The sequence below is a fragment of the Protobothrops mucrosquamatus genome, unplaced genomic scaffold (assembly GCF_001527695.2).
Source record: "Protobothrops mucrosquamatus isolate PMUCROS unplaced genomic scaffold, P.Mucros_1.0 scaffold47, whole genome shotgun sequence".
Classification (NCBI taxonomy): domain Eukaryota; kingdom Metazoa; phylum Chordata; class Lepidosauria; order Squamata; family Viperidae; genus Protobothrops; species Protobothrops mucrosquamatus.
In genome coordinates this window covers 2781019-2808611 of record NW_015386429.1, presented here as the reverse complement: position 1 = coordinate 2808611, position 27593 = coordinate 2781019, and the positions used below count along the sequence as shown (strand labels likewise).

The 27593-nt window shown below is 39.5% G+C and overlaps 1 protein-coding gene across 1 annotated transcript; it reads right to left on the bottom strand.

Moving 5' to 3' along the window:
* Positions 1 to 4727: 4727 nt before the first annotated feature.
* Positions 4728 to 26599, bottom strand: TMEM65 (transmembrane protein 65). The gene is made up of 7 exons (XM_015811724.2): positions 26452 to 26599; positions 11222 to 11266; positions 10554 to 10621; positions 10096 to 10150; positions 8881 to 8923; positions 5705 to 5810; positions 4728 to 5323 (listed from the first exon to the last, which is right to left on the bottom strand). Exons 1-7 carry the CDS (start codon positions 26567 to 26569, stop codon positions 5225 to 5227), a joined length of 534 nt encoding a protein of 177 aa, XP_015667210.1. The 5' UTR covers positions 26570 to 26599; the 3' UTR covers positions 4728 to 5224.
* Positions 26600 to 27593: the final 994 nt, after the last annotated feature.

Sequence of the window (27593 nt, the reverse complement as noted above, 5' to 3'; positions counted from 1 at the left end):
TCCAGAAAGGAGTGGCTGAAGTACTGTATATTTAATACGTATTTAATGTGAAAAGATACAGATAGTTCTCGACTTGCAGCCACTTGTCTGGAGACTGAGTTGACAACAGCACTGAAAAATGTGACTTATGACTGATCCTCACACTTACAGCCATTGCAGTAATTCAGGTGCTTATCATGTACTGTATTTGCCACAATTCCACCATCCTGGAATGAAGTGATCACCATTTATGACCTTCCCAGCCACCTTCCGACAAGCAGAGAAGCTGGATCCACTTAACAGCAGCATATTTCACTTAAGTATTGCAGATTTGCTTAACAACTATGGCAAAAATGTTCATAAAATCAGATGTGACTTACTTAATATCTTCATGAACACAGAGCACTACCATCACCCCATTTCCAAATAAGAAAGCCGTTGAAATGTGTAATACTTTTAGCCCTTTTTTGTGAAAAAAGTGAAGAGGAATAAATTTCTGTGTGACAAGATTTACTGTTCCAATGAATAGAATGTTTATGTGCTGCCAACTACTGAAGCATCTGTAGTGGGGCTAGATAATAGTATCTAGTAGGATTACATTCTCAATCCTATTTTTAAGACCCTCTTAGCATTCAGATGGAAGCAGAGAGACTGATCAAACTGATCCAAATTCCACCAATCTCTGCACAACCCTGGCATACAAACCATAAATGAGAATAATCTACAATACAGATTTCAGAACGGTGTTTTAATTTCAGGATTACACTGAAGGATCAACAGGCAACTTAATTTCCAGAAGCTAGCTTCTGTCTTCATATCTAGGACAGCAGCAAAAACATCTCCAAAAGTACAAATATTGCTTTAAGGACAGCCTCTGTAAGTCAATGGTTGCTGTCTTTGATTACCTTTTAGTTTATTCAAAAATAATTCTACCGGGAAAGTTAGCTGTGTTTTATGTGCCCGTTCTTTGCATATTTGTGGGACCATATCTGTTGCACTGCTAGATAACATTGCTGATGAAAGGTCTGGGCAAATTTAATTGGAATAGTGAATTTCTGTCAACCGTTAGTAATAAAATTTGTGGCTCTGATTCTACACTCCTGTTTGGAGATATTGTCTAGACCAAGGCTTTTCAATCAGTGGTACGGGTACCACCTGTGGTACATTGGCACCTGGCAGGTGGTACACGACCATCCTAGAAAAGTAGCAGGGGAGGGGAATGAGCTGAACTGGTGGCAGCACCGCACAAACCTGAGTGAGCGATGGCTGGAGCTGCAGGGCTGTCAGGGCTCAGCGGAAGCGCCAGGATCAGCGCTTCTTCAGGGCTGTCAGTGGAAGTGCCAGAATCAGCGCCAGGCTCCAGCTGGAGCTTGGCGCTGATCCTGGCACTTCTGCTGAGCCCAGAAGCGCTGAGCAGCTGGAATGTTGCAGCATCTCCAGGGTCTTGTGTTTTACATTCAGATGCTTGGCAACTGATTCATATTTATGATGGTCATAGTGTCCCAGAGTCATGTGAAGTGACCAAAACCTGCTGCAACCACCCAGCAGACAGAGGGAATAAAAAACAAATACCCCCCCATCCCACCCCCACTGCCAATCCTCAACAGAAATGCTCACAACAATGAAAACCTCGGACAGGAGGAAGAGTGTCGCCAGGCAGGCAGGAAGGTGTCTTGCTCGGCTGTGGCTTGGGGGGCACTATTTTCCAGTGCCATTGTAACTTCGAACAGTCACTAAGCGAACTGTTGTAAGTCGAGGACTACCTGTACTTTATCACTTTATCACTTTTTTTTTTGTCATCAAGTTTTTGACACCTTGCTATGCGACTGGTGGTACTCGGATATTGTCATATCCTAAAAGTGGTACAATGGATGAAAAGGTTGAAAAGCCCTGGTCTAAACAATGATGGCACATTTTTAGTAGCATTTACTTATATTACTTAATAGAACCACCATGATAACTGGCACTATTCATTATAATGTATGACAGCAAGGAGCACTTAATACAAGAATACATACAGTGCAAGAGTGGGCAATTGATTTTTCCCAAGGTGCCACAAAAGAAACAGGGATTGTTGTGGAAGGCCAAACAGGGCTCTGAAGGTGTGCAGGCACGCATGCATGCAACATACTAAATTGGAAAAAAAAATAGCAGTGGCCTTCAAAATAAAAGCAATGCAGTTGTATTGCATGCATGGCATAGACTTATATTTGATTTCTAATTTCCAATTAACCTCCTGTGGACTGGACAGGGACAACCAAAAGGCCAGATGTGGCTCAAGGCCATAAAATGCCCAGATCTGCTGTAGAGTATCAGACAACTAGTTCATTTCCTTTTGTTAAGGATGTTTTCCACTTCAATAATTTGATACATAGTAACAAAATATAAACAAATATACAACTAAGTTATATACTTCATGAACACAAATTACTACGTTGGATAGGTTTTATGTTCTTCTTCTGTAACAAAAGATATGGGATGGAATGTTGTGTCCAATCAGTTTGTCAGCTCATATAAATGTATTATCTATCTGAAGAATATTTTCAATTCCTTCAAATGATATAACATAAAAGCTAAGCCAAAGGAAAAAAGCGGAATATGTCATCAGAAATAAAAATAAAAATAATCAAATATGTATGTGCAACTTCTTGAAGCCAGTGTGAAAATTCAATGTGAAACAAGGAATATATACTTCTTTAATAACGAAGCAAGTATTGATGTAAAATTAATGCACTGAGCTATCAAAAATAATTGTATTTATTATTACATGCACATCTTTGAATATTCCGAAGACAAACCAATAAAGGAGCATTATTTAACCACCACATTAAGCTGATTTATTAATCATAGTTTACTGAACAAACCACAATAGCTGGTTGGTTCAATTCACTAATGTAAAAAGTAGCTTTGAAGAGATATGCAGTTCTTCAGCTTCAAAGGCCAAAACATGCTTCAGGAATCTCCATATGGTATCTGTCTACAAGTGTTACATCATCTGTGTTTTCCTAGATCGTGCAATGGCAGCCCTCAATTGCTCCAAAATACATGTACAGCATCTGAGCTTATTGCTTTGTGTGAATTCAAACAATGCACATGCTTAGAGGCAAGATTGGAAACTAAAGGATTTCCACTTTTACTTCAAGGCAATGCCCTTTTTCACTAACCTTTATAGGATTTTTATCCAGTTTCTCCCAGAAAGTAAGGGTATATGCAACTAAGTAGTTTCACCCAATTAGAAGGAATTATATGGAAGTTTAAGATGGGGATTGGCATTTATTTAGAATACGTGTTTGTATTTTAAAAATGATTTATAGAGGACCAGAGTAGCGTTCAGTGTTGTTCCCGCTACATTTTTGTCGGTGTTTAAAGCCAACCGAAATAATGTTCCCCAACTTGTTCTCCTTTTTCAGGCTTGGTTCCTCCTATATGAGCAATGATTGCAATGTTCCTCCAATACAGTAATTTGTCAGTAATTTTAGCAGTGCAATTCTTGGTGTTAGAAGTTGGGAACTGTATGTGGTTCATCCTTTGCCAATTCTGAGTTGTTGCAAAATATCTAGACAGAACACGAGGCACATGATTTTGTGATCAAATGGGCTATTTAGGTCTTTCAAGTAAATATATTTCACTGGAAACGTCAGATGAACAAACAGTCCTCTTTATTTAATAAAAAGAAAATGCTCAGAATATACCCACCACATAATCAAGAAAACATAATGCTCTTTAGGAAGTTTCAGTTCCTTTGAATACTGCACAGTAACTGCAAGCACAAGGCAAAATGAAAAGAAACCCTATTAAATGAAAAGTAAACAAGTTTATTTCTGTAAATTAAAATCTGCACAGATTAATCACTCGTCCAGACAGTGTCAATTTTAGACCACCTGATTACCATTCTCCCCCACTGACATTCACAGACAAGGACACATATATCATTACTCTTGAATTGCTAAAGCAGAAAAACATGCAACAGTGGCAGAAATTTGTTGCACACTAAAATCAGCGCATTTGGGGGGAGGGAGGGCAGCCATATATTTCAAGGCTTAATATTTTGCTTTATTTTTCTTCTAAATTCTCCTTTGCTCTCGTCTTATATCCAACTTCTCACCTTCACACTGCTCTTCTGTTCGGCACCATGCCAGATACATCTCCTTCTACATCCAACAGAAACTTCATCCCGTTTCCTAATGCCTTCAGATCAGGAATGAAGTTTGGCCTGATTAATATTATGCTTGTTTCTGGTTTAGAAAGATAGGCAAGGTTGGAGGTTCATGGGTTGGGTAAGGCTAAGCCCGATTTTCAAATATATTGTGGCAAAACAAACATGCACACAAACAATTGGGTGAGAATATTCAGTAATGGAAATCTGAGAATGAATACTTGCTGCAGAGGCAAGATGTTTTAGACACTTCCCAAATCTGCTGCATTGCATGCTAGCTATTATTGGCGATATCAACTTGTACGGTCGCTTTGATCTAAACTCCCACCTGGATAATTTAGTGACATACTCTGCCTAGAGGGGAAAAAACCGACCATAAAATGGGTCTGTACAATGGCCTTGCCAAAATATTTCTCCATCACTCCTTCCACAAGTTAACACTTGTTCTAACCCAGGGGTCTTCAAACGTGGCCCTTTTATGACTTGTGGACTTCAACTCCCAGAATTCCTCAGCCAGGCACGCTGGCTGAGGAATTCTGGGAGTTGAAGCCCACAAGTCATAAAAGGGCCACGTTTGAAGACCCCTGGTCTAACCGGCTTTGCTTCAGGCACCTGGGTTCAAATATTGCCGCAAGACAAATGAAAGCAAGAAAGTTACAGCATGATATTTCCTAAGGCAGCTGTCACCTAACTAACTACATTAAAGTCTGAGATTTTGTGAATATCCAGGGCAATTTGTGCCATGCGTTTCCGAAGGCTAAGAAATTCTGCAAACCCAAACACTGTACACTGCGTCAATGGCAGGTAATTAAAGTAACAATCCAGGTGAAGGAACCCAACAAAGAGGGAGACATGGTAAACATCAACCATCAGTGTTAAGTGAAATCGCATGTCAACAAATTTACATTTAAAAAAAGGAAAAACCCTTATAAAAAGATGTTACTAAGACAAAGCCACAATAAGTTAAGTGTTTCTGTAAAATGGCATGCTGCTTGTTATTGTCTCTAAATTCCTATATACTTGGGACAGCATAGTTGTATATCTGAGGTACATTAGTTTATATATGTATAGATAAATATTGTAAAAAGGTTATTTTTTTCCATCCAGTTTTTTGTCTTCTTCTTCTCCAAGGAAGAACAATGGAAACATTCCTAAAAGGCAGCCAATGGTCACTCCAATAGCTTTACCCTAAAAAAATAATAATAATAAGGGGGGGGGGATAAAGAGAATGGAATGTTCATTTAGGATCAAATCCGATACTGAACATACAATTAACATCATTTATGTTGTTCAGGGTGAAGTTTTCAGTTTAAGAGCTCATCACTTTGCACAGGAAATAATGTGCAATTAAGTGGATTTGAAATCCTCTTGTCAGAATCAATTGCATGCAGATTATGATGCATAATGTATACTAAAATATTCCGTTTCTATTTTTATCCCCACAGGAATAATAGGTAATAATGCATACATACTTGGTATCCAAATTCTAATATTTAGGCAATATTGAAGTTGCTATTTTTCTCTGTCTTGGTTTCACTTGAACTCTCATCCATAAATGCACATACTCACCAAGTGTGCACTAAGACGTGTTTGCCACATATCAGCTTGTTTGGGTGTGAGATCGGGAATTGAAAGGCCCAACCTGGAGGCCACAGCTTCAACATAGCCTGCAAGACTTGGGAGAAAAATACAATTACATTGAGCACATGAATCTCTGAAACATACTGGTACCAATTTTGCTTAATTTTGATTAACCGTAGAAAAATAGTGAGCAATTACAATAAAGAATCAGGTTGTATAAAATTCTGTACTGACAATAAATTACACAGTAGAAAAGGGAGCATTTTTAATCTGGAATGCAATATTCATTAATTCATAAGCACATGTGTGTGTGTGTACACTTGAGAGCAAGCAACTAAATTTCATTTTTAATGTGTGCCGTTGTGCCCACAGGGAAAAAATGACAATAAAGGTAATAATAATAATAATAATAATAATAATGATGATGATGATGATGATGATGATGATGATGATGATGATGATGATAAAGTTGGAAGGGACCTTGGAGGTCATCTAGTCCCACCTCCTGCTCAGGCAGGAAACCCTATACCATTTCGGACAAATGGCTGTCCAGTTTCTTCTTAAAAACTTCCAGTGTTGGAGCATTCACCGCTTCTGGAGGCAGGTTGTTCCACTGGTTAATTGTTCTAACTGTCAGGAAGTTTCTCCTTAGTTCTAGGTTGCTTCTCTCTTTGGTTAGTTTCCACCCATTGCTTCTTGTCCTGCCTTCAGGCGCTTTGGAGAATAGCTTGACTCCCTCTTCTTTGGGGTAGCCCCTGAGATATTGGAACACTGCTATCATGTCCCCCCACGTCCTTCTCTTCATTAAACTAGACATACCCAATTCCAGCAGCCGTTCCTTATATGTTTTAGCCTCCAATCCCCTAATCATCTTTGTTGCTCTTTTCTGCACTCTTTCTAGAGTCTCAACATCTTTTTTACATCGTGGTGACCAAAACTGGATGCAGTATTCCAAGTGTGGCCTTACCAAGGCATTGTAAAGTGGTATTAATACACATAAACATTCTAATGTAGGTATAACATAGGTGGCAAAAACCTAAGCCCCTTCCTTTCCCCTTCCGTATTTTTTTATCATTCTTGCCTTTTTAAAAAATACTTAATGTGAAATATTTTTGTTTTGAATCATTATATTCTTAAATCATGCTAAATTTATTAAACCTCCTTAAATGCTAAATTTTCCCTGGAAAAGCAGAATATAAATTTAATAAAAATACAGTTTCTCACGACATGCTGTTTTTTGGTCACACTACTGTCATCTCCTCAAATTCCCATTTTTCTTCACATATTATTACCAGATTTGAGAACAGGGTAAGAATTCAAAACAGAATGAGAAAATATGAACTTGAGAACAGCAGGCACTAATCTAGGTTACACCCTTTGCTCCAACACCCTAACTTGAATTGTACTTCACGTTCCAGCTTCATTACTCTGTACCAGCCTATCCTCAAATCCCGATAAATATATCAAAATTAAAAACACGAGGGAACGTGCAAAATATTTCCATGTTCAAACCAGGTTGCTAGTTATTAGGCTGCTTTTCCAGCTATCATTCTGAGCTAAGACTAGCAAGGCATTTTGAGCTTCAAATGTTCTATTATAGAAAAATACTGAATGTTCATGAAAAAATATAATTAAACTTACCCCAATCCAGCTAAGTCTGAGACAAGATTTCCCAAGGCAGCAGCTAGAAAGTTGGAAAATTCCAGTATTATATAAATTAGTAACACACTGCAGAAATATCCAGCAAATTATTGCTTAAAACTAAAATTATTCTGAAGACTATTTTTTGGATATATTTATATACCTCATAAAAGCTGCTNCAACCTCCTGCTCAGGCAGGAAACCCTATACCATTTCGGACAAATGGCTGTCCAGTTTCTTCTTAAAAACTTCCAGTGTTGGAGCATTCACCGCTTCTGGAGGCAGGTTGTTCCACTGGTTAATTGTTCTAACTGTCAGGAAGTTTCTCCTTAGTTCTAGGTTGCTTCTCTCCTTGATTAGTTTCCATCCGTTGCTTCTCGTCCTGCCTTCAGGCACCTTGGAGAATAGCCTGACTCCCTCTTCTTTGTGGCAGCCCCTGAGATATTGGAACACTGCTATCATGTCCCCCCTCGTCCTTCTCTTCATTAAACTAGACATACCCAATTCCAGCAGCCGTTCCTTATATGTTTTAGCCTCCAGTCCCGTAATCATCTTTGTTGCTCTTTTTTGCACTCTTTCTAGAGTCTCAACATCTTTTTTACATTGTGGTGACCAAAACTGGATGCAGTATTCCAAGTGTGGCCTTACCAAGGCACTGTAAAGTGGTATTAATACACATAAACATTCTAATGTAGGTATATAGCATAGGTGGCAAAAACCTAAGCCTCTTCCTTTCCCCTTCCGTATTTTTTATCATTCTTGCCTTTTTTAAAAACACTTAATGTGAAATATTTTTGTTTTGAATCATTATATTCTTAAATCATGCTAAATTTATTAAACCTCCTTAAATGCTAAATTTTCCCTGGAAAAGCAGAATATAAATTTAATAAAAATACAGTTCCTCACTACATGGCTGTTTTGGTCACACTACTGTCAGCTCCTCAAATTCCCATTTTTCTTCACATATTATTACCAGATTTGAGAACAGGGTAAAAATTCAAAACAGAATGAGAAAATATGAACTTCAGGACAGCAGGCACTAATCTAGGTTACACCCTTTGCTCCAACACCCTAACTTGAATTGTACTTCACGTTCCAGCTTCATTACTCTGTACCAGCCTATCCTCAAATCCCGATAAATATATCAAAATTAAAAACACGAGGGAACGTACAAAACATTTCCATGTTCAAACCAGGTTGCTAGTTATTAGGCTGCTTTTCCAGCTATCATTCTGAGCTAAGACTAGCAAGGCATTTTGAGCTTCAAATGTTCTATTATAGAAAAATACTGCATGTTCATGAAAAAAATATAATTAAACTTACCCCAATCCAGCTAAGTCTGAGACAAGATTTCCCAAGGCAGCAGCTAGAAAGTTGGAAAATTCCAGTATTATATAAATTAGTAACACACTGCAGAAATATCCAGCAAATTATTGCTTAAAACTAAAATTATTCTGAAGACTATTTTTTGGATATATTTATATACCTCATAAAAGCTGCTNAAAAAATATAATTAAACTTACCCCAATCCAGCTAAGTCTGAGACAAGATTTCCCAAGGCAGCAGCTAGAAAGTTGGAAAATTCCAGTATTATATAAATTAGTAACACACTGCAGAAATATCCAGCAAATTATTGCTTAAAACTAAAATTATTCTGAAGACTATTTTTTGGATATATTTATATACCTCATAAAAGCTGCTTTTCAACATGGTATAAAATAAAACATAACATCAATCAATCAGCTATCATTTAAAAAAAAGGTATTAGAGCATCACAAATTTAGCAGGGTAATTTACAAAATTGTTTAGTAATTGGCCATGGCTGATCTCTAGGAGCATAAGCACTTCTAAGTTATTGCTATTAAAAGTGAAGAGGCTGTCTCAGATTTATTTATTTTTTTGGTACTGGGAGAATCTGAAATACAGTCCTCAAAAGAGGAACTTTAGGAAAAAAAATTTTAGATGTGCAATTCCTAAGAAGATATTTTAAGTCAAAAAAGAACTTTGATTTGAGCCCAGAATCAAGCTGGAAACCAGGGAAAATAATATAACAATATGAATTGTAAAGTACTTAATGTCTCACAAAGACTATACCTCTGTTCTCCATTCTTTAGTATAAATATGTATGGATGATTAGCTCAAACTAGAAATCAAGCATCGTGAAAGCTACATGTTATTTTCTGCAGGTATCCCACTGGCCTCTATGGGAAGGGAATATTGATGTGACAGATCTTTAATCTGCTCCAACAAAACACTGTTTATATTCTCCAAAGCAAGATCATCAACAATGGTTCATCTACGATAAACCAATATTCGAAATTGAATTTAAAACTAAGTACAGTAGTGTTTATTTTATTTGAAGAAAGCATATTCTATGTCTCAAAATTATACCAAGCTTTCTAACGTCAAACTATTAAATAACACGTAAAAGATAAAACAAATTTCTTCAAAAGCTGGAAGCAAAATGAGGAGCCAGTTCTTCATATGGAAAGGCTGGATACATATCAAGCTAAACTACAGATTGTTAAACCGTAACAGCAGACTTAGCCAAAATCCAACATCCTACAATGGCCTAATGCCAAGTGACTCATCCTTTAACCTGTTTTTAAAAAAGCAATCAAAAAGTTGTGTCCAAACCAAAGGACAGGTCAATATGAATTTCACTGCACACATAGACTTAAATGATAAATAAATAGCTATAAAAATCCACATAAACGGCAATGACCTTGATTACTTGCCTGCCATGGTAGAAATTCCAAACACAATCCCTATTGATAGCTCTATCTGTGTGCCCTAAAAATAACAAGAGAGTTTCATTATTATCCACACATTATGTAGACCAGACATGTCAAACTCGCGACGTCACACAACGTATCGGAGCTTTTTCTCCATTGCCGCCAATAGGGTGGGCGTGGTTTCTTGGTGACGCGTCCGGCCCGCGGGCTGGCAGTTTGACACCCCTGATGTAGACAGAACTTCAGGAATCACTTGTAGGAAACAATGCCAGTGTAAAATGGGGGAGGGGGCACCACCTGCTCACCCAATTCCTCCAGAAGACCCCCAAAGCAATATGCGTGGTTCTGCATTGTTGTAATGGTGTGTTAAAGCAGAACCGAAACTAGCAATGCTGCACTGCTGCAATACTACCAACAGAAATATTTCAGAATATATAAAGATTGGTACCAAGATGACTTACCGCAGCAATCATAATGGCATTATCAAAAAATCCAAAGCCTACAAAAGGTACTGCATTGTGGAAGAACACTAGAACAGAGAGAGACGTACAATGTTTTACGTATTTAATCGCCATTTGTAATTACATCAAATAATATGACATTATTTATCCAAATAAGGATTGAAACGTGCTTAAAATCCCAGGCATGACACTGTTTCGATGAATAACCCAAACCAGAAGAGTCTTTTCATACTCTCTTGAATACAGCTAACTACCAGCAATTTGTATGCAGCAATCGCAAACACCAAAGTGACTTTCTTTGAAAGGCCAGATTCATTCTGGGTACTTTCTAAATAATTCCATCTGCAGTAAGGGTGATACAGAGGAAAAAGCCACACATACGTAGAGGAATCAGTGACAAAATTGCTCTGGACACAGCTGAACAAGTAATTTTAGCCAATTTGTAACTGGGAGAGAGATGAGGAAGAATTCAAGAGATCCTCATCAGAGCAGACCACTCTCTTATAGACGCTGAATTAGCATGGCAAATACTGTCCCCCCCAAAAAAAGTTAAAAGTAACAGCTAAATAACTAAAAGTGGTAACACTGCAGTTCTTTGAGGCTTTCAATTCCTTAACCCATGAAAATATCTGATTTTTTTTTTAAAAAAATAATAATAATACATTTACCATGTTTCAGTTGTCCGGTGTTTGGTGGCGCAACCTCCAGCTTCTCTAAATTTAAACAAAGGAAAATATAAGCACAGACATATTTGGCTAGTTATTTTGTACACAGCACTGTTTAAATGTGAACACGTAAAATAATTCTGATGAAAAAAATATAGGTAAGGTAGATTCTCCACAGACTTAATTGGGATTAAAAGAATGGCCTCTTCAGTCACGAAAAACGACACATTTTTTCTTAACTTTGTTACCACTATGTTAATAACCCACAATTTAAAATGGCTTATCATATTCAAGGAATGGGCAAGAAGCAGACTGTGAAAAAAAATCATTTATTCTTTCATTACCTGAATAAATTCCATTCTTAGCCAGGGAAGGCAGAACTACCTTGACCCCTAAACCAGTACTATAAAAAATATTAAACTGCAAAGAATAATTTTGTAACATTAGCTTATGGCTATCAAACAGCTCCATGTCAGAAATCTTTATCAATTTCCACTGACTTCAAGGATTACTCAGGAAATAAAACTGATTTAATTAACAATGGAAAGAAATTTCTTAAGCAGTGGATCACCAAAAATTGGCAGTGTAACTTATATTCACCAGCCATATTAGAGAATTAAGGATGTCATGAAGTTTAAGGTTTGTGGGTTATTAAAGATTTTAATTTCTGTTTGCAATGTGCAGTATATTTCTCTTTAAGCTGCTTAGATTCACTTGATTGAAGCAATATAAAGACATATGCCCTAAACCCATTTTTGTGATAAACAGCCTATAGGGATAGTTGCTTATGATTCAAGAACAAAAGTACTGATCATGCTTGGCAAAGAATTATGGCAAATGGATATAATTTAATCAGTAACATTATGACTCCTTCTTTGCAAACCACGATGGCTGCATTCACAAATCACATTCAGCAAGACTCAGAGTTCATTACAACGTTAAGCAATGTCCACACACAATTATATATTGCATCAAATTTAGCTCTGATGACTATTTAGCACAGTCTAACCTGTTTCTCCATGTAAAGCTCCTGGAGTAAGAGGAGAAAATAGAAACAATACAATGCAAATATAAATATATGCCAGTTCAGAGCCTCTGAAAGATGAAATAAAGAAATCTACACATACAGATCGAAGGATTTTATCTTCCCTGAATTTATTTTCTGTGGCTCAATATGGTAGTATTTCAAAATATAAAGATACGTATTCTCTCACCAATCTGTCTGTTAAGGCAAAGCCAGAAAGTCACTTGAGGGTGAGAATCTTAAATACATTACAACAAAAGCAGATTTTTCCCCCCCTCTTTGTACAAAGGAAGATTTTATTCAAGAATCCTTTAAAAATGGCATGGTATAATAAAGGAAATTTGCACTGCTGGATAAGAGGCACAGGAACCAAATCAATATTTTAACCTTATTTCAATAAGTGGAATATTCTCTTAGAAACTGATTGTGAGAACAAAGGCTTCAATGGTTTCATTTGCAGGTTTTACATGGATATGCAAATATTGATCAAACATACTTTTAACAGTAACTTCTTTCTTTTGGCCTCATTAATATAAAAAAGTAGTTATCATTCAAAGATAGATAAAAAATTCTGTGAGCTGAGATACCATATGTACTTTTCTGTCTAATATTACATATTAAAATTAACCCACATTCAAAATGTATAAATGTATATTCTTCTATATTTTTTTCAATCTCTTACAAGTCGTCGTTGACTAATGACCACAATTGGGACTTCCATAGCTAAGTGATACAGCCATTAAGTGAGTCATGCTTAATTATCTTTTTTTTTTTTTTGCTGCAGTCATTAGCAAACATGGATTCCCCCACTGATTTTGCCTGTTGGAAATAGCAGTAGCACTTAGACTGCTTCACAGCGCTCTCTAAGCGGTTTACGGAGTCAGCATCTTGCCCCCAACAATCTGGGTCCTCATTTTATTGATCTCGAAAGGATGGAAGGCTGAGTCAACCTTGAGCCATTCAGAATCAAACTTCTGGCAGTGAGCAGAGTCAGCCTGCAATATGCATTCTAATCACTGTGCTACCATGGATATATAAATCCTCTGGAAAGGTTGCAAATGGCAATCATATGATCCTAGGACAGGGGTAGGCAACCTTGGCTCTTTTATGACTCGTGGACTTCAACTCCCAGAATTCCTGAGCCAGCATGGCTGAGCTTGGAAACCTCTCCCTTTCCCCTCAGCATGGCTGGCTCAGGAATTCTGGGAGTTGAAGTCCACGAGTCATAAAAGAGCCAAGGTTGCCTACCCCTGTCCTAGGACAATACTTGTCGTTTGCCAGGTGCCCAAATTCTGATCACCTGACAGTGGAGATCCTGCAATGGTCTTAAGTGTGAGAACCAGTCTTGCATCATTTTTTTTCAGCACCATCAGAACTTTGAACCATTGTTAAACAAATGATTGTTAAGTCAAAGACTACCTGTATTTTCTCTTCCACTGTGTGCTACAATCACATCAACTCTTGATGACAGTTTGGTATTGTACCAGAACTTTTAATCTATAGCTTGCATTTTTGTATGGCAAGCTTGGATCAGTAAATGGAGGGGAAGAATAAGGAAGTGCTTGTATTATCAAGTTGTGAACCAGTTTCTTCTGGGTCACCCACATTTGAACCATGCTTTGTCACCCACATTTGAACCCTGAGTCCGTAAGGAGAAGGGCGGGATATAAATTTAATAAATAATAATAATAATAATAATAATAATAATAATAATAATAATAATAATAATAATAATAATAATAAATAAATAAATAATAATTAATAATTAATAATAATAATAATAATAATAATAATAAATAATAATAATAATAATAATAATAATAATAATAATAATAATATGCTGAAAAATGTAAGAAAATTATCAGGTGGGCAGTAGTACCTTGTTTGAAAACAACAAGAGTAAAAGTGATGTAAGACTTTCCATTCATAAAAAAATAACACATCAGAAATGAATGAAATTACAGCCAGTGCAGAAAAAGCAGGCAGAGAAAAGCAGCTGTATAGTAATCATTGAAAATCAGCAGTAACTTTATTCATACTAAGTGTAATTACTGTATATATGGAATTAATTTCCACAAGTTACAATGACAACAACCATTTGCTTCAAATGCTAAAGAGCGCATTAAACCACTTGGGTGAGTTTCTAAATCTCATGCAAATAAACACTAACACGATCCAAAGCCACTTCTTCAAAAAAATCTTTTAGAGTAACATTATTAATAAATAAGACAATCTTGGAAACAAGCAAGTAGCAGGAAAAGGCAGCTGTTCTCAGGGTCCAACCAGTTATTACAAGTAGGCTTCATAACAAAAGGACAGCTGATTAGGTCTGACTGTTCTTCAAATCATGGTTTGCTATTACATCCAGTCAAGACAAAAAGATGTCAAAATGTCAGTTTCCTAAATTAAACTGAAAATAACCCATAGTAAAATGTATATTACAGGCCTTATCAGAATATACAAGCTTTTCAGATACAGCCTTTCTCACTTCATCTAAAAACTATTGTACCTGCTTAAAACACTAAGGTAAGTCCTTTAGTTAAAGTGAGATCAGTTTAAACTAAACTGCAAGCAAATTCTGATTAAGAATTATTTTAGACCGGTTTGGCAGTTAATTAGGATAATTTTGATTTTAGAAGCAAAAGCCCTCATCTCCTTACTGTTACTCTGAAAGAAATCAAATGCTGATGCAGACAGAATTAACCAAAAGCATTTATATTAGCACATGCCAGATAATTTGATGGGGAAACATTAGTAAGTTCATGTAAGGCAGTGGTTCTCAACCTTTTTAATGCCGCGACCCCAACCGGTCGTAAGTCGAGGACTAAACCAATCGTAAATCGAGGACTACCCAACCGGTCGTAAGTTGAGGACTTTCCCTGCCTGGGAGTGCCGCGCATGTGTGGTTCCGCCCCCTGCGCTGGCCGAGGCGTAGCTGGCAAGCGGCAGAGACGGAGCAGGCCGACCACCAGCTGGCCCAGCCCAAGGGAGGTAAGGCACCCGCCGGAAAAGGGGAAAAAAATGGCGGACAAAAAAATGGCAGACAAAAAAAATGGCGGACAGCCTTGCTTGGCGACCCCCATGAAATGGTCGATCGACCCCAAATGGGGTCCCGACCCACAGGTTGAGAACCACTGATGTAAGGTTATATGACCAGCACCTTTTACTCACATCATGCCTTATTTATCAACAAATAGCAAAATGTACTGTACCCAAAGCCCTACTACGTAGTTCTGCTGATGCTACCTGTTGCATTGACATCTTAAATGGTACCAGTGGTTTAGGAAATCTGGATGCTAAAAAGTTTTCATACAAAAGAAACATCGTGTTATTTTACTTTCAGCTGAACATTTTAAAAGTTCATTATCCAAACCTAGAATCCCAAGTTTATTTATTTAAAAGTTAACAGTCACTGACTTTAATAGGCATTACTTCCTTATAAATACTGTTTATCTTGCATCCTCTCACTATGTCACTATGAAATTTGCTCTGTAGGATGAAACATCACCAAATTAAATATATAACTATATTCTCATTTAATCTGGTTCCTTGCACTCCCATAAAAACACTTGCACAGATATATGAGTTCTGGTGGAAAAAGGTTTGAAATATTTATGATTTGTAGCAGGAAATAGCTTAGTTGATAGTGAAGATTTTCTGACTTGAATTCTAAGGCAGTATTAGTTCATTACTAAAATAAAAAACAAATCAATGACGGTACAATTTGTCTTCCATGCTTCCAACCCACCTTGTTGTTCTGACCAGGGGATGATGGGAGATTTTCACACACCATTTTCAGTCCCACCGACTCACCACAGACGCCCAGTATCCTGTATTTTTCCTTACCAATGTCATTCTTGCAATGTTATAAACAACTCACGCACCAATCAGTTCCCCATTCAATTAAGCACTAGAGTAGGACAAAAAAAAACCCCTCTGCTACTTAACAAAATCTACACTCCCAGGGTACCTAAGAGCTTGATGCTCTCACCACATCTGTTTTACATGTACATGAGGCCACTGGGTAAGTTCATTTGCTGGATCAAGGTCAATTATCACCAATATGCCGTTGATACTCATTTATGTATTTTGTCCTTTGACTGGAATGCTGTTGCAATGTCCCAATGCTTAGTCGCTGTGAGAGTTTCGTTATAAAGGAACAAGCTCAACCCAACCTGGCAAGACTGAGTAGCTGTGATTGTCTGGGCCGCGTGGTGTTGGGAATCCTCTAACTTTGTTCCTGAATGGGGCTACATTACTTTGTTTAGGTCTTGTGTGCAATTTGGGGTTCCACAGCTACAGTTTGAAAAACAGGTGGTAGCTGAGGCCAGGAGGGCCTTCACATGGGGTATCTGGCACTAGCTGCACCCTTTTCTGAACCAGAAGGCACTTCTTACAATCATTTATTTGGTCGCTTTGACATGCATCATTGCAAAATGCCCTTGAAAACCATTTGGAAGGTGCAGGCGATCCAGAATATAGCAACACAACCAATGATGGGGGCCGGTGCATCATGCCCATATTACTGGTTGACTTCCAGGTGCAATTTAAGATGGTGGCTGACATCTTTAAAGTCCCACATGGCACAGGGCCAGGTTATTTGGTAGACTACCTGTTTCCTATTTTTTTGCCCATCTCATCAATCTTGACAGTTGGCTTATTCCTTGTTCCATCAATTCAGCAATGTCATCTAGTAGGACTTGGGTAAGACCTTTTTGTCTCCACCTTATCATTTTTAAAAGAGCCTTAAAAACATGGCTCTTTCCCCAGCCCTTGAATTAGGCTGACTGGGGACTTCATTGTCTCTTTTGGGGGACAATGGCCGCTGTTCACTCCAGAATGCTATTTTGGGGTTTATTCTCAATTGTGTCTATATATCTTTAGATGCCTTGAGTTGTTGGGGGTTAGGGTTTGACCAAATAACAAAAAACATGCAAGCAGCCAAAACAATTTTGCCTGCACTTCCAAGTTGGAAATGATTTAGCAGTGCAAATCAATGGACAGTACAACAGTGGTATGGCGGCACTGCAGCGATCACAGCTTTGTTAATGTAACTGGTGTAAAGTTCCATGAAATTTCAATTACATGGTACTAATAGGTCCCAGATTTTGTATGGATTTTTAAATTAGCAGATTCGAGGTACCCCGATTCAAAAATTTGGGGCTATGATGTACCATTTGGGCTAATTGAAGGTTACTAACAGACAGGTGAGTAGTATATAGTATATAGTAGTATATAGTAGTATATAGATACATGTAATCTTTTTTGTCTTTCTTAGTGACCTGTAATTCAAAACAAATGCAAAGGTCACAAGTGGGCAGGCACTCTCTCTTGACCTACCCTCCCCCCCATTCAATGACAGACTTGTCCGATATTCAGTCCACATCTCCTCACCTTAGACATGGAATCAGTATCTTCAGAGGGACCAGTGAATGCCTCATGTCATTACAAAGCCCTCCCTTTCTGATGAGAGGAAAAAAATGCTTATCTTTTTTAAAAGGCAGAAACTGGCACTGCCTCAGAATTAGCTAACTGGCATTGTAAAGGGGAAAATCTGACTTGGGAACAGCAGTTGGTATGAAGTGAATGAATCAGCAATTGCGTACATGCAAAACAAAACAAAAAACCCAAATACCAAAGGGAACACTAAATTTTAGGAGGCATCAGTCGTAGTTTCCAAACTGCAGGAAATACTTCCCCCCCCCCATTTTATTTTCCGAGTCCACACAATTTCTAACTGACTTTAAGAAGCCAAGTAAATGGAAACAAAGACAGGAGGATAATTAGGATGATTTGTAGTCTGGAAACCTAAGTCCTGTGTTGTACTTTTTAGGTACTTAAAAGAATTTTCATTCAGAAGCTTCAGACAGCTTCTTCATCATTCTAGGACATAAAATAATAAAGTTACAAGAAGATTTCAGTTGTATATTGGGAAAAACCTTGTAGCAGTAAGAGTGATTTGGCAACAAATCCATAAGGCAAACAGGTGTTTTAACTCTCTGCCAGCAACAACCATCAATTTCACTGGCAAATATTTGGTTTTTAAAAGCCCAGACTACAAAAAAACGCTCCTCAAATATTGTCTCATCACAATCTTTAGAGAATTGAACTTCAATTTCCAGATGGAATATGAATTCATAAGGATTCTATTACACACTGCATTTTATAAACTCGTAGTGCAAAGCTGTATTCTCGCAGTTTCTATTTCTGGTCTGATATTAAGTAAAATAATAACCCCCGTCTCCCTACAATGCTTACGATGAGATGGAAAGTTTCCAGAAAGAGTTTGGACAATAATCAGCTGCCAGATCTATGATTAGTTGCATGTATCCTAATGCAAAAATGATCAGTAAGTCAGGGGTATCCAACCTTGGCAAGTTTAAGACCTGTGGATTTCAACTCTCAGAATTCCCCAGCCAGACATTCCTGGGGAATTCTGGGAATTGAAGTCCACAAGTCTTAAGCTTGCCAAGGTTGCACACTCCTGAAGTAAGTAACGTGTTTTTGCAAGTTGGAATAGTAAAGATCTATAGCAGGGGTGTCAAACTGCCGGCCCACGGGCCAGATGCATCATGCCGAAACCGCACCCACCCCATTGCCGGCAATGGGAAAAAAGTTGCGATACGTTGCGACACACCATATGATGTTGCGAGTTTGACACTCCTGCTCTATAGTTTTCTACATTATTCTTTGTCGTTTCACATTATTCTTTGTAATATTTGTAACATTATGGTATGATTCACCTATGTGGATTTGTGTGTTGTTTAATCGTGTTAATTTAGCATGACTGATATCACATTAGGTAATTACTATAACTTGGTTAATATAAAAAGAATTATGTCTGATTATGCTTTGAATAGTTTTTTTTTAACCAAAGTAAAGGACACTTGTATCTGCAATCAAAATCTCTATTTCTGAGTTGCTACCATGTCCTCTCACATAACACCTTTTCAGGAAAGCTGTTCCACTGTTCCTATTTTTATGCCTATATGTTATTACAAGCCATTTATTGGCTAATCCAAGTTAAGTCTTTATTTCATCTATTTTAATAAATTCCGCTCTACTTTAGGCATTCTGAGAGAAAATTATGAAAGCTGTTTTACACTTCCTGGTTGAAAAATTTATGACCTACTTTGATTCCTGAATGTAAATGTACCAAAGTAATAACAGTGGTACAAAATTAAAGCACAGACCATTGAATCAAATCTAGTTATACTAGATCAGGGGCAGGCAACCTCGGCTCTTTTATGACTCATGGACTTCAACTCCCAGAATTCCTGAGTCAGCATAGCTGACTCAGGAATTCTGGGAGTTGAAGTCCATAAGTCATAAAAGAGCCAAGGCTGCCTACCCCTGTACTAGATAGATACAAAACTATAGAAAGAAATCTTCTAGCCACTACTACTACTGTTTCCAAGAACATTATTGGATTATTGTGATACTTCAGAATAATGAAAGCATAAATGCAAATGTTTTGATTTCCTACTATTCAAAATTCTATCCAAAATCAGAACTGTGTGATATTTGATTGATCCTAAAAGTAACATAAACATTAGCGTGCTTTTTGTTTCAATTCAGTCTGATACAAAAATAAGGAATAATTTTAAAAAATTAAACCTTTCCAATAGACTTGTGAGTGTGTGTGTATTCTCTACCACCTTCTGTGGAATCTCCCATCTAGGGTTGGGAAGGTCTAGATCAGTGGTGGAGAACCTATGGCATGCGTGCCAGAGGCGGCACTTAGAGCCCTCTCTGTGAGCACGTGCGCCGTCACCCCAGCCCCACCTCCCCCCACGGTCCCCTCCTCAGCAGCAGCCTCCCCGGAGAGTTGCCCCCAGGTGCAGCCCATGCGGAACAGCCCAGCCAAGCACATGGCAGCTGGGCAGCAGTGACAACACTCTGCCCTTGCGGCCTGTTGCACGCAGATGATGCTGTGGGGTGGGGGTGGAAGGTGTGGCCGCCATGGCACTGCAGGGCCACCTGGGCGATCCGTGGTGGGCCGTGGAGGTGGTGGGTGGCCTTGCGGTTGGGTGGGGTGGGCGGGTTTTGGGCACTTGGTCTCTAAAAGGTTCACCATCACTGGTCTAGATTGTACACTGTGCAAATGTTTCTGTACACAATGTCATCTCTTTCGTTGTGCCATTCAGTTTATGCTGTTCCTGCCTGCATTTTACACCCTGCCATTATGGGTTGAGACTGTCTCTAAGGCCTCTCAGCACAGTCTACACCTTGGATCCTGTCTAGTGTGGTAGGCTGGTCTTGTGCTGCTCTATGATCTAATCCCTGGTAGGATTTCCCAATGTCTCTCAATGCAGAGGTCTGGTCTAGCCATGGCACTTCCTCCGTGTGATCTTCCTCCCACATCTGCTGCTGTCTCAGGCATTCTCTCAGCAGCTCATCTTTGGCTGCCATCTTACTGATGTACTCCTGGATGCTTTGACATTCACCAAACCTACCAGCTCTTTTTCTCCTATCAATTCCACAACAGAAGAGAAGGAATACTTATAAGATTTTTTTTATCCCACCTTTGCTATTTTTAAATAACTCAATGCTGCGACGTGGATTCATAGATCTGTTGCCCTTATTCCTCTATCAAAAAAAGCACTTCACACCATGCAGCTTTTTATTAGATTAGGTTAAGCTGTTTAGAAATGAAGCAACTAAAAGACCTCCATTGGTTTTTTACATTTTTCCATACTTACCTGGATGCCTAAGACAGTATTTCTTCCAATGCCCTTTTTAATACCATCTATAAGGCTGAGGGCTTAGTGACAGTTTCAAATAATGACAGGCTAAAACTCCAAAACATCATTTGTAAATCACTGCAAATGAATAAATATTCAGAAAAAAATAAGCGCACACTTTCTATGATGGGGAAGGAACAGGATCGAGGCAAAAACAGATAGAATTTTTTAGCAGAACCAATTTACTGCTAATTCTTAGAATTTTTTAGCAGAACCAATTTACTGCTAATTCTCTCCTAAGGTGTTCAGAAGAGTCTTATTCCAGCACCTTTGTTGCATATTTTCTGACTAAGTAAAGTGTGAGGAAACATATAACAAAAGTAGTGAAATAAAAGCCCTCTGAACAGGCAATAGCAACTATACATCACAACAACCTCTAAAAAATAGCAACATGCACATAGTAATGCATCACACAAATTATGTACTTGCTCCTGGTATCTGACGCAAGTTTCAACATTTGTCCCCATTGTCCCACAACCCACAAACATCAATTTAAATAGGCTTCAGACTGGCAGCATATTAGCAAAACTTGCAGTTGGGATTTTAAACTCTAGAAAAATTACTTAAACATTCTAGTTTTAAAAAAACCTATATCTAAGAGATTAAGAACACACAAGCATACATGAAGGAAGAGATGGAAAATATTTCTTCTACTGAGCATTCCTCCAAAATTTAATAATAATACACAAGTCTCTTATCCCCCAGGCTAGGAACAGTTCAAGCCATTCAGTTCCTTCAAGGACACCATTATATGGATCAAGGTCAAATGCAAGCAACTTCCTAAATACATAAAATACAAAACTTAGGCATAGTAGCTTGCAGTTAATAGTCTGTAACAGATGAAGATAAAAAAAGCAAAGCAAGCAGTTTTGATATTTTCCATTTCAAAGGTAAGAATTGCTCTGAATTTATCAGCTGGCTGACAGCTGTCCATTTTTTTTAAAAAGAGTGAAAAATCAATGTGAAAATAACAGACTCATAACTACTTTAGACTTCAGCACAATCACACCTATGCAGACTGAAACTCATAATTAGCTGTCATTTGTTTTGGAAAAAGCTGAGTGGGCATTATCTGCACTATGATGCAACTCACATATGTAACTGGTAATTTAATGCAATCGCTCAAAGTTAAGATTAATTCACACACCATGCTATGCCAGTATTTGCTTTGACCAACATTTTTTGACTAAGGCAGGATCCTATTTTATTTAGAATCCTAATCTATAAATCACAATGATTTGATATCAATATCAGGCTATTTCAAAATGAAGCAAGCTACATTAAGTAAGATAAGATAAGCTTTATTGTCATTTTTTTGCTGTGGGCACAATGGCACACATCAAAAATGAAATTTAGTTGTCCACTCTCAAAGTGACACACATACATGACACACACCTAAACATACTATGTAAGTAAGATTTAGCATGAGGTATGAACACAACCTAAGTGCTATGACACTGGAAATATCTAGCCATATTCGGCAAAAACCAAGTTGTTCATTTTAAGATCCCATTAGTAAGCAGTTAGAGATGTATATTCTATTACTTTATAAAATGTTATTTGTAGAGGCTGAATTCACATACTCAGTCACGATGCTTAAACCATAATGGCTCAATTCAGGCAATACTATAAGCCAAAATAAAAACAAATTATATTATGATATAGCATATGTGAATCCAATCTGCCCTATAAAATTTAAATAATGCTGCCCCAAACTAAGTCTCAAAATAAGCTCAATCCTCAATCAGGTGTGATATTTATATTCTAATGCTTTACAACTTAAAGCAGTTGCTCTAAATTCATAACCTATCATCCATCTTAAAGACATTGACAAATATAGGTAGTCCTTGACTTGTGACCACAATTGAACCCAAAATTTATATTGCTCAGCAAAACATTTGTTAAGTGAGTTTTGCCCCATTTTACGACCTTTCTTGACACAGTTGTTAAGTGAATCTGGCTTTCCCATTGACTGCTTGTCAGAAGGTTTCAGATGATGATAATATTAATAATATTAATATTAATAATATTAATATTAATAATATTAATATTAATAATATTAATAATAATAATATTAATGATGATGATGATGATGATGATGATGATGATGATGATGATAATAATAATAATAATAGTTGGAAGGGACCTTGGAGGTCTTCTAGTCAGGCAGGAAACCCTATACCATTTCAGACAAATGGCTGTCCAGTCTCTTCTTAAAAACTTCCAGTGTTGGAGCATTCACAGCTTCTGGAGGCAGGTTGTTCCACTGACTAATTGTTCCGATTGTCAGGAAATTTCTCCTTAGTTCTAGGGTTCTTTCTTTGGTTAGTTTCCATCCATTGCTTCTTGTCCTGCCTTCAGGTGCTTCGGAGAATAGCTTGACTCCCTCTTCTTTGTGACAACCTGAGATATTGGAACACTGCTATCATGTCCCCCCTTGTCCTTCTCTTCATTAAACTAGACCAGGCATGTCAAACTCACAACGTCACGTGACATCACATGACGTATCGTCACTTTTTCCCCATCGCCGGCAATGGGGTGGGTGCGGTTTCGGTGTGATGCATCCGGCCTGTAGGCCGGCAGTTTGACATGCTTGAACTAGACATACCCAATTCCAACAACTGTTCCTTATATGTTTTAGCTCCGGTCCCCTGATCATCTTTGTTGCTCTTCTCTGTACTCTTTCTAAAGTCTCAACATCTTTTTTACATCATGGTGACCAAAACTGGATGTAGTATTCCAAGTGTGGCCTTACCAAGGCATTGTAAAGCGGTATTAACACTTCACGTGATCTTGATTCTGTCCCTGTTAATGCAGCCTAGCACTGTGTTGGCTTTTTTGGCAGCTGCAGCACACTGCTGGCTCATATTTACGTGATTGTCCACTAGGACTCCAAGATCCCTCTCACAGTTACTACTATTGAGCAAGCTACCACCTATACTATATTGTGCATTTGGTTTTTCTTGCCTAAATGTAGAACCTTACTTTTTTCACCATTGAATTTCATTTTGTTAGATGATCACAGGAAGCCACGATACTGCAACTGTCATAAATATATGCCTGTAGAGAAGGATCCAAATTTTGATCACATGACCATGGGGATAACACAATGGTCAGAAGTGTGAAAAACAGTCACAAGTCCCTTTTTTCAGGGACTTTGAACAGTCACTAAACAAATGGTTGTTGAGGACTACCTGTAAAGGGCACAATCCAATGCCGGTGTTCTACGGATATAATTGTTCTCAATAAAACAAAAAGAATATACAGGTAGTCCTTATAACCATTCAGTGATCATTCAAAGTTACAACAGCATTGAAAAAAGTGACTTATGACCCATCCTAAGACTTATAACGATCACAGCATTCCCACAGCACATGACCAAAATTTGGGCGCTTGGCAACCAGCATTTATTTATGCTGGTTGCCATATCACAGAGTCATGTGATTGCCATTTGCAACCTTCCCAGCTGGCTTCTAACAAGCAAAGTCAATGGGGGAAGCCAGATATACTTAATGACAATGATTCACTTAATAACTGCAATGATTCGCTTAACCACCATAGCAAAAGGTCATAAAATGGAGTGTGACTCACTTTACAACTGCCTTGCTTAGCAATGGATATTTTGGGCCCAGTTATGGTTGTAAGTCAAGGACTACCTGTATTCTTCCACCTCACACAATTTATTTGAAGGATGTGCAGTCTTCCAGAACAACTCACATATGTGTAATGTGGCAGCTCTCTTCACGTTCCACTGAGACATGTGTATCTGTTAGCTGCTAATTACAAACTGCCAATTAGCACAAAAAAAGCTAGGAATAATCCACATTAGCAACTGTAGTGTCACAATGCAACATGGTTTAGTACCACTCTGACAGATGTATGCCTCCTTCCTAGTTACCAGGGCTAAAAGCTACTGAAAAAAGCTGTAGTCTACATAGATTTTCAGAAACAAGGAGTAAACAATTCAATTAATTACATTTGAGGAAGAACCACATCCAACACTGGCAATGACGGTGAACATTCAGGTGTTCTGAACATACACTTTTATTCCCTTTTGGGGTGGGCAACATTATGCAGAGTGCAGAAAAAAGAAGCCAAAGAAATTAAAGGTGCAAAAATCTTGGGACAAAATACTGCTTTCCCCTATATTTTTGTGCATATTTCAGTAACACTTGACACAATATTTTTCAATGTCCTACCTAGCTCAAGTTTTTAAAAAGTTTTAATTTTCAAAACGGATCTAAAGTTGGCTTTGATTCCCAATTGATATTAAGCTAATTCTGTAAATGTTCTAGATTAGTACCTGTTCAAATTCTACTGCTTAAAACATCAACAAACTAATGGAGGCTCCATCAAAAAATGTGCTAAGAAGTTACCAGTCCCTACATGCTACACCAACAAACCATATGACAAGAGTCTGAATAGAGCAGCAGAAAAGCTTTAAAAATGGATGGAAACTAATCAAGGAGAAAAGCAACCCAGAACCAAGGAGAAATTTCCTGACAGTTAGAACAATTAATCAGTAGAATAACTTGCCTCCAGAAGTTGTAGGTGTTCCAACACTGGATGTTTTTAAGAGGAGACTGGACAAACTACCATATCTATCTGAAATGGTATAAGGTTTTCCCTGCTTGAGCAGTGGGTTGGACTAGAAGACCTCCAAGGTCCCTTCCAATTCTGTTATTCTGTTAAAAACGCTGGAATATTGAAAACACAAACTACCCCTCTAGAAATCAGGTTTTGTTCTTTTTAAGAAAAGAGATCTGCTGGAAGAGGCAAACGAGTTACACACTGAGAGTTTTCTTGCACCATCGCCTGGCACAGCTGAAGGAAAATATGAGAAGAGGCCATTCAGATATCACTTAGGGCACAGAAGCCGGTCGGATAACTCTCATCTAGCAGTGGCAAGCTAAAACAAACAACAACAAAAAACCCACAACTGCACGCGCCCAACCATCAGCTGCCGGGCACAGGGGGATCCGCAGGGAGCAGGAATATTTCCCTACAGCAAAATGCAGGCATGCACACGCCTGTTCGGGACTTGGAAGCATTTGCTTATGAAATGCAAATAAGCGGAATTACCTGGTCCCAGAGCCGATGCATCCCCGGAACCAGGGGGGCTTAGTTTGGATTGCCCTAGGAAAATCGCCAAGCCCTCCCAAAAGAAAAAAAAGCCAACATGACAACATTCCTAAACTAATCTCCTTTTTTTGTCTCCATCTCGGGGACTGCGCGCGTACACGTGTTTACTCGACTTCCCAAGCAAGCCAGCCTGCACGCGGGATGCGTACACACACATACACACCCCAAGCGCGCTTTCCCAGGCTGATCCCCCGCCCCTCCCAAAAGATGCGTGTTCGAGACGACCCCCCCCCAAAAAACGGGTGGATGGGTGGGGCAGCCGGCACGGCTCCCGGGCTCGTTCACACGTGCACGGGCGTTCCTCCGCTTCCCCCGACCCTCACCTTGCGCGATGGCGATGGACTCGAAGCGGTGCAACTCCCTGAGCAGGCAGCTCCGCTCCGTCGAGTGCAGGCTGTAGATGAAGTCGCGGGCCCCCTGCGCCGTGTTGAGCGCCTCCATCGGCTCCTTCTTGGGGTGCGTGCCCAGCAGCCGCGGGGAGCCCAAGCAGGAGGCCGCGGGCGGGAGCCACAGTCCGTTTTCGGGCCGGGGGGCGCGGCGGAGGGCGCTCAGGCGCCGGCGGAGGAGGAGCAGGAGGCAGCGGCACCCGCCGAGGCGCGACGCCCGCGCGGAGGAGCCGGCCGAGCCCAAGCGCAGCGCCAGCCGGCAGCTCAGCCACGTCGGCGACGACATGCCGCCAGCCGGCCGGCCCGGCTACCGGCGTTGGGAAGGAGAAGGGCGGCGGCGACGCCCGGGCGCCGGGAAGGCGGTGCTCATGAGTCTGTCCCGAGCCTTGCCCCGGCCGCGCCCTGCCCGGCAGTGCCGGCGGCTCAGAGCCCGAGGACGGCTCCGGCCAGCCGCCGCATCAGCCCCCAGACGGCAACCGCAGCAGCAACGAACTCCGCCGAGCAGCTCCCGCCGCGCCTGTGAAGCGGGATTGAAACGAGGGAGGTGGCAGGCGGGCGCCACGCAGGCGCACTGGCCTCATCTTGCCAATGGCCGCGGCCTCGCCCCCACGTCTTCCAACCAATGGGAAGAGAGAGAAGCCTTCTCTTTTCGTCTCCGCCTTCTTCCCGCTGCTCCTAATTAAATGGGGGCGGGGGGAGGACGAGAATCCAGCCACGCCCACCTCCCTGCAGATCGCCGCTGCCCCTCGTTGCTCTTTAGTTGATTGTCATCGTTGGCTGTAAAAATCCGGGTGGCCGCTAAGTGGCAGCCAAAAGCCTCAACTTCTGGCTCAGTCTTAGGGTGGGCCGGGTCTTTGCAACCCAAATCAGACAACCCTCTTTTGCATGTTCCCCTTCTTGGGTGTGGGGGGGTGTAAAAGTGAAGCTTCGTTCCTGCTGACTTCATGGAAACATCTCTCTATTATTTCCTTGGGAGCGGTCCAGATGTTTTGCTAGGAACATAAAGGCAAAGTCTGCCAGTGCGGATTGATTGCTGGTGACTTCACAGATAAGGCCCATGTAGTTGCTGACTACAGAGG